At 46.3% G+C, this 14699-nt stretch overlaps 1 protein-coding gene across 1 annotated transcript in view; it reads left to right on the top strand.

Moving 5' to 3' along the window:
• Positions 1-14699, top strand: part of meltf (melanotransferrin) — an 85938-nt gene that overhangs the window by 53822 nt on the left and 17417 nt on the right. Inside the window, exons 11-13 of the mRNA XM_072474054.1 lie at positions 2699-2893; positions 6052-6208; positions 14345-14409. Coding sequence (XP_072330155.1) covers positions 2699-2893; positions 6052-6208; positions 14345-14409 — 417 coding nt within the window. The remainder of the gene's footprint in view (positions 1-2698; positions 2894-6051; positions 6209-14344; positions 14410-14699) is intronic.

The following is a 14699-nucleotide window of genomic DNA, read 5'->3' as shown; positions in this document are numbered from 1 at the left end:
AAATAGGAGCAGGTGGAGCCTTGTGGCCCTTCGAGCCTGCTCCGCCATTCATCACAATCATGGCTGATCATCCAACTCAATAGCCTAACCTGCTTTCTCCTCATTGCCTTTGATCCCATTCTCCCCAAGTGCTATATCCAGCCGCCTCTTGAATATATTCAAAGTTTTAGCATCAACTACTTCCTGTGGTAATGAATTCCACAGGCTCACAACTCTTTGTGTGAAGAAATGTCTCCTTATCTCTGTCCGAAATGGTTTACCCTGAATCCTCAGGCTGTGACCTCTGATTCTGGACACACCCATCATTGGTAACATCTTCCCTGCATCTACCCTGTCTAGTCTTGTTAGAATTTTATAAGTCTCTATGAGATCCCCCTCATTCTTCTGAACTCCAGCAAGAACAATCCCAACCTAGTCACTCTCTCTTCAAATGACAATCATGCCATCCCTGGAATCAGTCTGGTAAACCTTCGCTGCACTCCCTCAAGAGCAAGAACATCCTTCCTCAGAGAAGGAGATCAAAACTGCACACAATACTCCAAGTGTGGCCTCACCAAGGCCCTGTACAATTGCAACAACACATCCCTGCTTCTGTACTCGAAACCTCTTGCAATGAAGGCCAACATACCTTTAGCCTTCTTTACCCTCTGCTGCACCTATAAGCTTACCTTCAGCGAATGGTGCACAAGGACACCCAGGTCCCGCTGCACACTCCCCTCTCCCAATTTACAACCATTCAGGTAGTAAGTTGCCTTCCTGTTTTTGCTTCCAAAATGAATAACCTCACACTTATCCAAATTATACTGCATCTGCCACTGGTTTGCCCACTCACCCAACCTGTCCAGATCTTGCTGTAGGATTCCTGCATCCTCTTCACAATTCACCCTCCCACCTAATTTGGTATCATCTGAAAACTTTGAGATGTTACATTTTGTTCCTTCATCCAAATCATTAATATATATTGTGAATAGCTGGGTCCCAGCACCGATCCCTGTGGTACCCCACTGGTTACTGACTGCCAATTTGAAAATAACCCATTAATCCCTACTCTTTGTTTCCTCTCTGCCAACCAGTTTTCCATCCAACATTTCCCCCAATTGCACAATAATCTCTTACGCGGGACTTTGTTAAACGCTTTCTGAAAGCCCAAATATACTACATCAACTGGCTCCCCCTTGTCGCCTGTACTGGTTACCTCTTCAAAGAATTCCAACAGATTTGTCAAGCATGATTTTCCCTTCATAAATCCATGCTGACTCTGACTGATCCTGCCACTGCTTTCAAAGTAGACAACCATTTGCTCTTCCATGCAATCTTTTGGCATTGGGCTTGTCAGTTTTTTTCTCAATCAGACATAATAGTCAGCTGAGTGCAATTAGAAAAATATTTTATTCCAAAGAATAGGTATTTCCATATAGGCCAAAAATTCCAGTTTGGACATCAGGTGGACAGACCTGTTCGCCAAAAGTAGTCATGTTTTCAAATGTCACAGGTGTATATTAACATCTCTGCAGGAGCTGCAACCTTCCATTTCAAAATAAATGGAAAACTCCTATTTGAGGCTCTTCTGTGAACTCTTCCATTGTAAAAGTGTTCACATTTACCTGCAACACCTGCTGTATTTCAGTGGTGCTATGCTAGTACTGTACAATGTTAAACAGATAGCACTAGTTTGGAAAAGCAAGATCTGCTTGAAACTAAGCATGTATCCCTGTGCATTGCCAGATCCAGTTGGCTTTTCAGCAAGAGGATTTCCTTCATTACTTTGCAGCTTCAATTTTCTTTCAAGTGATTTTAATATAGATGCGAGTTACCCAAGCTCGTTGATTAGAGTTCAGTACAAGACCATCTCGTTCTGAATTTAAGAAACAGTTATTTGAGGATTCCCTGACAATTGTGGGTTTTTGACAATGCCGTGATTTGATGTACATGGCAATTCTCAGTAGGATAGACAGTGTGGCCATGGGGTAGAAATGGTTGAATTTACAGTGCAGAGGAAGGCCATTCGGCCCATCGGGTCTGCACCTGTCCTTTGAAAGAGCACCCCACTTAAGCCCACCCCCCCACCCTATAACCCAGTAACCCCACCTAACCCTTTTGGATACTAAGGGCAATATAGCATGGCCAATCCACCTAGCCTGCACATCTTTGCACTGTGGGAGGAAACCGGAGCACCCAGAGGAAACCCACGCACACACGAGGAGAATGTGCAGACTCCGCACAGACAGTGACACAAGCCGGGAATCGAACCTGGGACCCTGAAGCTGTGAAACAACTGTGCTAACTGGGTAGGAAGCTAGTGATGCTGGATCGGGCAACCAATAGTGAAATGTTGGTTCTCTTACATGTTTTACTTAAATAAATATTGAATAAAGTTAAATAAGATGAGGGTGGATTGAATTTTGAATTATAAAGGTCCTGGTGGGAACAAATCTGTCCCTGGCCACTATCTGTGTCTCATTCAACCAATGCACTTTGATGTCTTACCAGTTACAATGGGGGTTAAATTTAATTTAACGGATAGACAAAAGAGGTGGTAGTGAATCGACAGTCCTTTGCACATCCTGACTGATTTCCCTTTCCATTGAGGTTCCTGCCAAAGTTGGCTGACCCATTACTTTGTTTTGTACGCATTGCAAAGTTGAATTTCATTCCCAATGCCATTCATTAATGTCTTTATTTGTATTTCCCGTTCTAGGTGATCATGATGGAGCATCATATTATGCTGTGGCAGTAGTAAAAAAGTCGAGTCATAACTCCTTCACCATCAATCAACTGAAAGGAAAGAGGTCCTGTCACACTGGGTTGGCCAGGACAGCGGGCTGGAACATCCCCATTGGTACCTTGATTGAGAAAGGGGACATCAAGTTCAAAAAATGTAATGTTGGTAAAGGTGAGGAAGATTTCTTTTTTGCAATTAATGTAATTGCTGGTTTACCTCAGCTGGCTGGACAGTTGGTTCATTAAAAAAAAATATATTTTCATTTTTATTAAAGATTTCCATTTACAATAAATGTTATAATCAAACATCTCTCCCCAGAACAAAGAAAAAAGACATACAAATTCAACCCGCCCCCCCCCCCAAGCAAGTGATGGTGACTAATTCCTTAAAGTAGGCAATGAATGGCTGCCATCACCAGTAGAACCCTTCACCCGACCCCCTGACGATGTACTTCACTTTTTCCAGGTACAAGAATTCCATTAGGTCATCCAACTATACCCTGGAGCTGGGCATAGTAGGAGTTCTCCACCCCAGTAGACCTCTCTTCCAGGCAATCAATGAGGCGAAGGTGAGGGCATTTGCCTTCACCCCCATTTGCAGCCTGGCCACACTGACACCCCGAAAATGGCCACCAATGGACATGGCTCCAGATCAATATTCAGAACCGCTGACATGGTGCTAAAGAAGAAGCCCTAACGATTTGGGACAAGACCAGAACATGTAGGTGTGGTTAGTCAGCCTCCAAGAACACCACTTGCTACCTGTCCTCTACCTCCAGAAAGAAGCTGTTCATGTTAACTTTGGTCAGGTGCGCCCTATGCATCATCTTAAGCTGGATCAGACCAAGCTGTGCACATAAAGTTTACCCTACATAGGGCCTCACTCCACACCTCATCACCCACTATTGAACACAACTCCCTCTCCACTTTGCGTTCACCTCATCGACCAGGTCTGAATCCTCTGGTAGAATCCTCCCATAAATGCCGGATGTGCTACCCTCCTCCAACTCTGCTGGTGAAAAGATCCTCTCCATCAGAGACGATGGCAGTGCCAGGGGAAATGTCGGGAAGGCCCCTCGTACAAAATTAATTATCTGGAGGTACCTGAACGAGTTCGGCCCCAAAAGTCAAGCTGTGCCCAAAGTTTTCTCAAGCTGGCAAACCATCCCTCAGCAAACAAATCCCTGAATCTCTCAAGCCCCTTCCCACACACCAACCGTGGCTCCAGTCACCCCCATCTCTCCCAAACAAACCATCAGCCCCTTCCCCCTCCCCTGTGTCTACCCCTGACAATCCCCATGGCACTCCCATTAACTAGCCCAGCTAGCATGGTGGCCCCCACCAAGGCCTCCAACCTCCCAATTTATAGTTCAATTTATGGAGCAGGGCCCAATCGTGGGCCACCTGAGCACCCAGATACCTGAAGCTAGAGCTGGCCAGGTGAAAAAGCAGCACCCCCAAGTTGGCTCACCTCCCTGAGGGGGGGTTAACCAGAACGTACGCTCTCTTTTCTAAATTCAACTTGTGTCCCGAAAAAGAACTAAAGCTCCTCAGTATCTCCATTATTTCACCCATAGTGGGGAACGGGTCCGTCATTTAAAGCAGCAGAGCGTCAGCATATAGGGACACCCTATGGTCCACCTCTTCCCTATTTATCCCCTTCCACTTACCCAAAGCCCTCAAAGCAATAGCTGAGGGTTCAGAGGGGAGTGGGGGGGGACACTGGAGATCCCTGCCTTGTCCCCCTATTTAATTGGAAGTACCCCGAGCTCAAGGCACTGGTGCGAACACTGGCCGAGGAAAGCTGGTTCATGATGCAGGGTGATGTCAACACCGCAGGTTCAATTCCCGTACCGGCTGAGGTTATTCATGAAGGCCCCTCCTTCTCAATCTTGCCCCTCGCCTGAGGTGTGGTGATCCTCCGGTTAAATCACCACCACTCAGCTCCCCCCCTCACAGGGGAAAGCAGCCAATGGTCATCTGGGACTATGGCAACTTTTTACTTTAAGAGGGAACAAGCATATCTATTATAAAAGATATGGATGTCGAAGGGCGTAACCAGTAGCAAGTATCATTTAAAATGCATTAATTCAAGAGAATGACATTGAGGGATGGAAGTAAATAGGAATATAAACAATATGACTGTAGGTCGCATTGGATAACACATAAAATGGGGCTGTTGAAACCAATAATGTAACGGTACAATATGCAGCATCAGTATTGAAGGCTAACCACCATATCCAGTGGGGATCATAGAATCAAAAAATGACACAACCACAGGTGACAACTTGGCTCATTGTGTCAGTGTTCGCTCTTTAATAAAGATTTCTATTTATTCCTGTTCACCTGTCCTTACCTCAAAGCTCTGCAAATCCTTCCCTTTCAAGTAAAGAGCATACATTCCAGGTGAACAATACTACACCTGAAGTAGCAAATCTGATTTTGGTCATTGTACTATAGAATGGATTTTCATGCACTAGAAGCTTGAACTTTTTGTCCTTGCAAATTATTGCCCCATTTCCAACCTGCTTTTCCTCTCCGATGTCAGTGAATATGTTGTTGCCTCCCAAATCTGGCCACCATTGCCAGAACTCCATGTTTGCACATCTCTAATCAGGTTTCGCCCACCACAGCACAAAATGAACCTTACTGGAGGCATAAGTTATAACCTATGTGACTATGACCATGATAAATTATCCCTCCGCAACCTGTATGAAATGAAATGAAAATCGCTCATTATCACAAGTAGGCTTCAAATGAAGTTACTGTGAAAAGCCCCTAGTCGCCACATTCCGGCGCCTGTTCAGGGAGGCTGGTACGGGAATTGAACCGTGCTGCTGGCCTGCCTTGGTCTTCTTTCAAAGCCAGCGACTTAGCCCTGTGCTAAACCAGTATGCAACCTTTGACATGATTTACCACACCATCCTCATCCTCTACACCATCATCCATCTGAGTAGGGCTGCTTTCATCTGGTTCCATTTCTGTCTATCTAACCATGGCTAAAGACTCGCCTGAAATGGCCTCTATGCATTTCCACATCATTGCAGCTTATGTCCCCAAGGATCTACCCTTGCCACTTTGGTGACATCATCCTAAAACATGGCATCAGTTTCCATATGTATGCCGATGACACCCAGCTCAGTCTTACCACCACCACCACCTAATTTGTGCCCAAATTCATGCAAGCTCTGCAGAGCCAATCAAAATGACAGTAGTCCCAACATGCATTCTAGTCTGTGCAAGCGATCTTTTAAGTTCATATGCAGAGTAACATGAGTTACCGTAACAAATATGGAGATGGTTGACAATTCCATTGTCTCCCTTTTACAGCAGTCAGTGAGTTTTTTTCTGCGAGCTGTGTGCCAGGTGCTGACCAGCCAGGTTACCCATCGAGCCTTTGTGAATTGTGCATTGGAGATGACACAGGGAAGTCAAAGTGTGCCTTCAGTGCAGAAGAACGATACAGTGGCTATTCAGGGGCATTCAGGTAATCTGATAGAATAAGGTAACTTGAATAATAGCTGGGTCTGAATCTTTTTACAAGATGTCACAGTCAACTGTTTACAGTGGCACTGTAAACTGAAGGAGCAAAAGTCATATTCTGGGATCCATTGGCATATGAATTCTTGAGAGTTGCAGGGTGGTAGGATATGTATCGAGTGGCATTATTCCACTTCCAATTTCAGAATCTAAGGGGTAATTCATCCATTTTTCTGGATGAGTCACCTGGTTTTGAAACCACCTGATTTTCGTTCCATTTACGCCCAGTGGCAAGTAGAAATTCAATCTTAGGCTTTTTTGTCGCGCTGTTGGGAGAAAAACTGGAAGGTAACCTTATGGCAACCTGTGTAACCTCTCATGCACCACAAGTGTCCCTCCTCGTCCTGTCTGTAACCTTTGTTGATTGACCACACCATCCTCGTCCAACGCCTCGACACCATCTGAGTAGGGCTGCTCTTCTCTGGTTCCATTTCTGTCTATGACTTCCCTGTGCATTTCCACATCATTACAGCTTATGTCGCCAAGGATCTACCCATGCTAATTTGGTGCATCACTGGCAAGGCCCTTCAAGACAATCTTCAAACTCCCTTTCTAACCGCAGAAATGGGGAGAATAATTACAAAAATAAGGGTGGGAATTACAAACTAAAGGCGCAGAAGAGTCTAAAAGCGATCTAAAGGGTTAACATTTCCTAGCTCCCTCCCTAGTTAGGTTTTGTTGAAATCATTGCAACATTTGAACCTTGTTATTACAGAGGACCAATAACCTTGCAATTATCATTTATCCCTCACCAAGATCTGTACACCTTACTTCAGTGGAGCTTTAGATCAGGGCAAGGTTTGTCATAGAGTCGTACAGCACAGAAAAGGCCCATCGAGTCTGCACCGGCAACAACTACCCTTAATCTCACGCTAATCCCATTTACCAGCACTTTGTCTCAACCTGGAATGTGATGGTGTTACATCCAAGTTCTCTTTAAAGGTTGTGACGTTTCCAGCCTCCACTACCTTCCCTGGCTGTGCATTCCAGATTTTCATTACCCTCTGAATTTTTTTTTTCTCAAATCCCCTTGGAATCTCCCAACCCTCACGCTAAAACTATGCCCCTTGTGATTGACCCAACCATAGGGAACAGCAGCTTGCTATTTACCCTGTCCAAACGCCTCGATCCGGCCCCTAGTCACTGTCTGTCTGGAGTTTGCACAATCTCCCCGTGTCTGCGTGGGTTTCACCCACACAACCCAAAGATGTGCAGGTAAGGTGGATTTGCCACACTAAATTGCCTCTTAATTGGAAAAAAAATTCGGTGCTTGTATTTTTAATAAAACAAAAAAAAATATCCAATTAATAATTGTCATTTACACTGCTTCATCAACCACCGCATCAATATTGGGAAAGAGGGAATATGGGAAACAACTCTTTTTTAAAAAAAAAACAGATCACTATTTCTTCTGTGACCCTTACCGTTCAGGAGAAGTAACAGTTACAAAGAAATTGAAGAGCACGCTTTTGATATCTGGGGCGAGATTCTCCGACCCCCCGCCGGGTCGGAGAATCGCCGGGGGCTGGCGTGAATCCCGCCCCCACCAGTTGCCGAAGTCTCCGGCACCGGATATTCGGCGGGGGCGGGAATAGCGCCGCGCAGGTTGGCGGGCCCCCCCGCGCGATTCTCCGGCCTGAATGGGCCGAAGTCCCGCCGCTAAAATGTCTGTCCCGCCGGCGTAGATTAAACCACCTACCTTACCGGCGGGACACAGTGGCGCGGGCGGGCTCCGGGGTCCTGGGGGGGCGCGGGGCGATCTGGCCCCGGGGGGTGCCCCCACGGTGGCCTGGCCCGCGATCGGGGCCCACCGATCCGCGGGCGGGCCTGTGCCATGGGGGCACTCTTTTCCTTCCGCCTTCGCCACGATCTCCACCATGGCGGAGGCAGAAGAGACTCCCTCCAATGCGCATGTGTGGGAATGCCGTCAGCGGCCACTAACGCTCCCGCGCATACGCCGCCCGGAGATGTCATTTCCGCACCAGCTGACTGGGCACCAAAGGCTTTTTCCGCCAGCTGGCGGGGCGGAAATTCGTCCGGCGCCGACCTAGCCCCTTAAGGTTGGGGCTCGGTCCCCAAAGATGCAGAGCATTCCGCACCTTTGGGGCGGCGCGATGCCCGACTGATTTGCGCCGTTTTGGGCGCCAGTCGGCGGACATCGCGCCGTTTCTGGAGAATTTCGGCCCTGTTCTCCATGTAAAATTTGGTTCAATATTTTGCTGGTCTCTCTGCATGAAGTTTGATGAGTTTATCTAGATGGTGAATGTGACAGCTTAGACAGAACTGGCAGACCCATGTAAAACAGTGAGGTGGAAATTTATCTGAAGCTAATGAAGGCAAATTGATCACAGGTCAGGACCAACGGTGGTAACTAAAAAAGGCTTGTGGCTGTACAAGACAACTACCTTATACTGCATAAGACAAAACTCAGTCAGCATCCATGACTATAAAATACTGTTTAAACAATAAAACAGTAAAATCTTAGCAGTCACAGTTTAACTAAAGGTGCACATGCTTTAAAACATGGCTTAATGATTAACTGGATGGGGGGAGGGGCGTTAGGCAGACATTGTTCGCAGTAAAATAATTGAAAGGGGAGATTCTGTGTACAGAATTATATAGTAATTCCTGCATTAATTTACAGATAACGCATGTATCCAGTAAGTGACATATTGGTGTGGACTTTGGGTGATAATGACTGAAACTATCTGCTATCACCTTCATTATTCCATGAAACTTATAGCAACTTCAGGTGTTTGCATGTGTTTAGAATAATACTGAAATCCAGAATTAGATCCAAAGAATACGTCACATAGGAACAGGCCACGCAGCTTCAGAGGGTCCGTACTGGTGTTTGTAATCCACATGCGCCTCTCCCTATTCCACCTACCTACCTTCGCCTTGCTGCATATCCCTTTCCTCTTGTGGCACATCCAAGTTTTCTGGCATGTAAATTGTTAACCTCAACCATTTTGTAGTAGCAAGCTCCCCATTCTAACTACTCTTTGAGCAAATAAATTTCTCATTTCAATATTGGATTTATTTGTAACTATCTCGTATTTATCGCCCTTGGTTTATCTCGTATTTATCGCCCTTGGTTTTCGATTCTGTCACAAGTGGAAAGGTTTTCTCCACATCTACCTCATTGGTTCAAAGACTTATAACGGGTCTCTTCTATGTCTTCACCTTTCTAAAGGAAAAAAGCTCTAACCTGTGCAATTTTTTCCCCAATTGCTGTAATATGTCTGGTAAATCTTTTTTTTGTATTTTCCCGAACGTTTCTATGCCCTTTTTGTATGGAGAGCAGAACTGTACTTGGTACCCGATGTATAACCTGATCCGGGCCCTATACAAGTTTAACATAATGTCACTACTTTTGAATTCTGTCTCTAGAAATAAGTGTCAGTGCTTTGCTGACTGCGATGCTACTTTTAATGATTTGTCCACTTATAACCCTAGATCAGCAGAAACTGCCTAGATCAGCAGAAACTGCCTAGATCAGCAGAAACTGCTGTCAGTGATCCTATCCTTCTCCAAGAAATAAGCTGTTGATGTCTACCAGGCTGTAATTCCAAAGCAAGTGGTGAAATGACGGGAGCATGGAAAGGAATAGTGTGGGGGGTGGGGGGGATAGAGCATAGGGTGTCCTTATATGCCGACGACTTGCTGCTGTATGTGTCGGAGCCGAGTGCGTCGATAGGAGGAATATTGGAGCTACTGCGGATATTTGGGTCTTTCTCGCTACAAGCTGAACCTGGACAAGAGTGAGTATTTTGTGGTGTCTCGGCCGGGGGTGGGGGCAGGGGAGGGGGGGGCTGCCATTCCGTAGAGCAGGGACTCTTTTAAGTACCTGGGGGTGCAGGTTGCCCGGGAGTGGGGGAGGCTTCGCAGGTACAACATCACTAGTTTGGTGGGGAGAATGAAAGCCGATCTGGCAAGGTGGGACAGCCTTCCTCTGTCACTGGCAGGTCGGGTACAGGCGGTTAAAATGAATGTGTTGCCGCGATTCCTGTTTATTTTTCATTGCCTACCGATTTTCCTGCCAAAGTCTTTTTTCAGGGAGATTGAGGGAAGGGTTACCTCGTTCATATGGGAAGGGAAGGTGGCCAGAGTGAGAAAGGTGCTGCTACAGAGGGGAAGGCAGGCAGGGGGTTTGGGTCTTCCAAACCTGTTGTACTACTACTGGGCGGCGAATGTGGAGAAGGTGCGGAGCTGGGTCAGAGGGGTTAATTCTCAGTGGGTCAGAATGGAGGAGAGTTTGTGCAGGGGGTCGGGGCTGAAGGCACTAGCAACAGCGCCGCTCCCGATAGCTCCGGGGAAATATTCAGGGAGTCCGGTAATAATAGCTTCATTGAAAATTTGGAAGCAGTTTCACCAACACTTCGGGTTGGGTTTAGGGTCAAGGGAAATGCCGATTCGGGTGAACCATAGATTTGAGCCAGGGAGGTGGGATGGAAGTTTTCAGAAATGGGAAGAGAAGGGGATTAAGACGCTAAAGGATTTGTTTCTTTGGGGTCGGTTTGCAGGATTGAGGGAGCTGGAAGCGAAGTATGGGCTAGAGCAGGGAGAAGTGTTTAGGTACATGCAGGTTCGGGATTTTGCCAGGAAGGAGATACAGAGCTTCCCAGAGGAACCGGCCTCCACATTGCTGGAGGAGGTGTTGACGGCAAGGGGACTGGAGAAGGGGGCAGTGTCAGCGGTGTACGGAGCTATTCTGGAAGAGGATAAGGCACCACTGGAAGGGATCAAAGCAAAGTGGGAGGAAGAGCTGGGAGAGGTTATAGAGGAGGGGGTCTGGTGTGAGGTGCTCCGGAGAGTGAATGCCTCCACCTCATGTGCGAGGTTGGGGTTGATACAGCTGAAGGTGGTATATAGAGCGCACCTCACGAGGGTGAGGATGAGCCAATTTTTTGAAGGAGTAGAGGATGTGTGTGAGCGTTGCGGGGAGGAGGGGGGGGGCGCCAATCACGTTCATATGTTTTGGTCCTGTCCAAAGCTAGGGGAGTACTGGAAGGAGGTGTTTAGGGTAATTTCCAAGGTGGTGCGTGTGAAACTGGACCCGGGTCCCCAGGAGGCCATATTCGGGGTGCCGGACGAGCCAGGGTTGGAAACGGGAGCGGAGGCAGATATCATAGCCTTCGCCTCGTTGATCGCCCGAAGGCGGATCCTACTGGGATGGAGAGCAGCCTCTCCACCCAGTGCCCTGGCGTGGCGGGGGGACCTGTTGGAATACTTGACCCTTGAGAAGGTTAAGTTCGAACTGAGAGGAAGCTCGGAGGGTTTCTACAAGTCATGGGCACTATTTATTATGCACTTTCAAGAACTGGATAACATCAAACATTATTTGGGGGGGGGGGGCGGGGAGGGAGGGGGGCTGTGTAGATTCAGGGTGACTCTGGGTAATCCCTGATTCCTTTTTGTCATTTGTTTATGTAAACATGCGGGCTGATATTTGGGGGTTGGTGGGCGGATGGGATCATTGTTATTATGGGGATTGACATATCTTGCTGATTATTGTTTATTGTTGATGGGTGTAAATGCGGGAGAAAATGTGAAAAAGGAGGAGAATAAAAATATTTTTTTAAAAAATCTTTCGTTTAGGATGGCTCAGTGGTTAGCACTGCTGCCCCACGGCACCGAGTTCGATCCTGGCCCCGGGTCACTGTCCGTCTGGAGTTTGCACATTCTCCCTCTGTCTGCATGGATCTCACCCCCACAACCCAAAGATGTAGGTGGATTGGCCACGCTAAATTGCCCCTTAATTGGGGAAAAAAATAATAATTGGGTCCTCTAAATTTATAAAAACAACTTTCATTTATTCTCACTGTAAAAACCCTTGAAGAAGTTACATCTTGTTGAATGAGTTGTCACATCAGCAACAACGGGCGGAATTCTCCCCAGAAATTGCTATGTGCGGTCTCCGGCAGGAAATGAGGTGCGATTCTCACCGGGTGGATAGGCGTGATCCAGATCGCAATCCACCCACACTTAGACATGTTTTGGAGCTAGGGTGAGTTGCAGCATGGATGATGCGCCCCCGATTTCAGAAGACCACTACAGCACCACCCCTTCCAAATCGTTGGCAAGGCCCCCACCTTCTCCAAATCTCTGGATAGGCCCCCACCTCCTTCCCCCTCCAACCACTGGCAAGGCCCCACCCACCCCAATTGCTGGCACTGCCCCCCCCCCCCCCCCCCCAAAGTAAGTATCATCCCATTATGGGTTCGCCAACGGCTCCCCCTCAGGTCCCACACCTTGACTGTACCAACATGGCACTACCCCGGCACCATCAACCTGACACTGCCAGGGTGCAGCACTCAGACAGAGCAACTGGTCTTTCCAGGAAGCACTTCAGAACTGAGGAAACCACAACAGAAAAAAGTTGTGGTCAGAAGCAACCTGCACTTCAGAGTTAATGGACAGGGAAGAGCTAAAAATACATGCAAACACTGCTAATTTGTCCTTTGTAATAGCCTGGATCTGTCAATCAAGAGGCTTGTAAAAGGTAATGGATGGTGAAGAGCTATAAAAACAAAGCTATACCCTCCTTTGAAATAGCCTGAACCTGTATAGTCCATTACCTTATAAAAGGTAATGGACCATGAAATTGAATGTAAACTATCCAGTTCAAAACTTGTTGGATTCTCAGCAAGCCCAGAGACTTGAAAAAGTTAAAGCTGAATGAAATTGACCGTGAAAAAAGTACTTCAACGGTTTTAACACATTAATGGGAAGATTTTACATTCATCTGATATGTCTTTGAACTTGACCTGCTTGAAGGTTATAAAGGGAAGACTTTTACCCTCATTTGACAGATCATTGAAATTTACATGTTGAAAGAGAGTTTAAAGGTTTTCAAGGTGACAGTGGGAAGACTTGATTCCTGGCCTGGGAAAGACTCCTGACCTGAACCCCTCCAGCCCAAACCGCACCTCCCCTGAAGAACCCTTGTCAGCACCCTGGAGGTAAGTGTAGAGAGGGTACACACCCTTTTGCTCCCCCTCATTGTCCATGGCGCCCGGTCCCTGCTTTTAGTGACCAGCAGTGATTTGTGGAGGCCACTGCATTCCACTTCAGTCTTGCTAATGAGATTGAAATGGAGGCTAATGTGTTCTGATCAGATTATCACCGTTTCTGGGTGAGAACCTGATCTCGCTGGGTGGGGGGGGGGGGGGGGGGGGGGGTCCGAGAAGCCGGGAGACACTCGATATGTTTGACCCCTGGCGAGAATCCACTTTTGGACCTCGCGACCCATTCAAAGGGCCAGTGGGAATCCCGGCTAAGGCTAAAGGTCCCGGAGAATCACCCCAACTTCTACTTTAAATGTGCTATATAAATAATAAAATACCCCAAAGCGTTTCCCAGGAGCATTGTACAGGAACATACAAAATTCAGAATTATTGCCAAACACCCTCACAAGGCCTGAAATTTTGTAATAATGGAATGTCAAATTTCTCTATTATGATGCCATGTGTTTATATATTTGGTTGAAGTATGTTGATAATATTTTAGTTTCCATCTTAATCCAATTAATTCACTATCTGAGATTTTAAATTAGATGTTTCTAACTTACTGGTTTGCTGTCTGTGAGACTACTTCAGTATGATTGGCTGTATGTCTTGTTTTCTGACATCAATTTTGCTGCACCCCTGGAAATTCCCATGACTTGACTCACACCATTATCAGGAAACAGGATGTCCATGACACAAAGATCATTGGATTTTTTCGAGAGCTTTCTTCAAGGTCAGCAGCGAGTAGTGTTGTTTTGTTGCTGACCATATAATCCAATTGTACAGTGTACCACCCGCATAAGATGCTTTACATTGCTTATAAATATTGACGGAGTTGGAAAAGGCACAAAATGAGAAGGAGAATGAAATAATTGGATTTACTGCACTGAATTTTCAAGCACAGAACTCAAGAATTGGGAACTCATTGCATATCGGGTTACAGGGGAAAATTAATGTTTAGAAACTTTGTAGGCTGCACATTATCACTCAGCACATCGCACTACTGTGCCAGCATAATTTTTGTATGTTGTAGAAATTACATGAAAGTAACTTATTTTCTTTGAAATCAATAGGTGTCTTGCAGAAGTAGGAGATGTAGCATTTGTTAAACACACAACAGTTTTTGCTAACACTGATGGTAAGTCTACTCTTCTTTCTCCATCTTCCATGATATCCCAAATCTCTATTTCGACCTCTAATTTCCTTTCAATTACAATCCTGGCCACTTTTCTCCCACACTTGCGCTATGTATATATTCCTTCTCCATGTCTTATCTCCCATTCTAGTCTCCTCCACAATCTTCCTGCCCATGTATTTTTTTTCCTCGCCTCACTTTTACTCCTCTATCCTGGTCAAAGGAACGTTGGAATCCAAATACCATCATTGATCTGTCTAGCAAACTCTGAAGTTCAAAAGCAGAATACACAG

This window comes from Scyliorhinus torazame, chromosome 14 (assembly GCF_047496885.1).
Source record: "Scyliorhinus torazame isolate Kashiwa2021f chromosome 14, sScyTor2.1, whole genome shotgun sequence".
In the NCBI taxonomy this organism is placed as follows: domain Eukaryota; kingdom Metazoa; phylum Chordata; class Chondrichthyes; order Carcharhiniformes; family Scyliorhinidae; genus Scyliorhinus; species Scyliorhinus torazame.
Note: the sequence above shows the minus strand (reverse complement) of the source record. Positions and strands in the feature narration are given on the sequence as shown.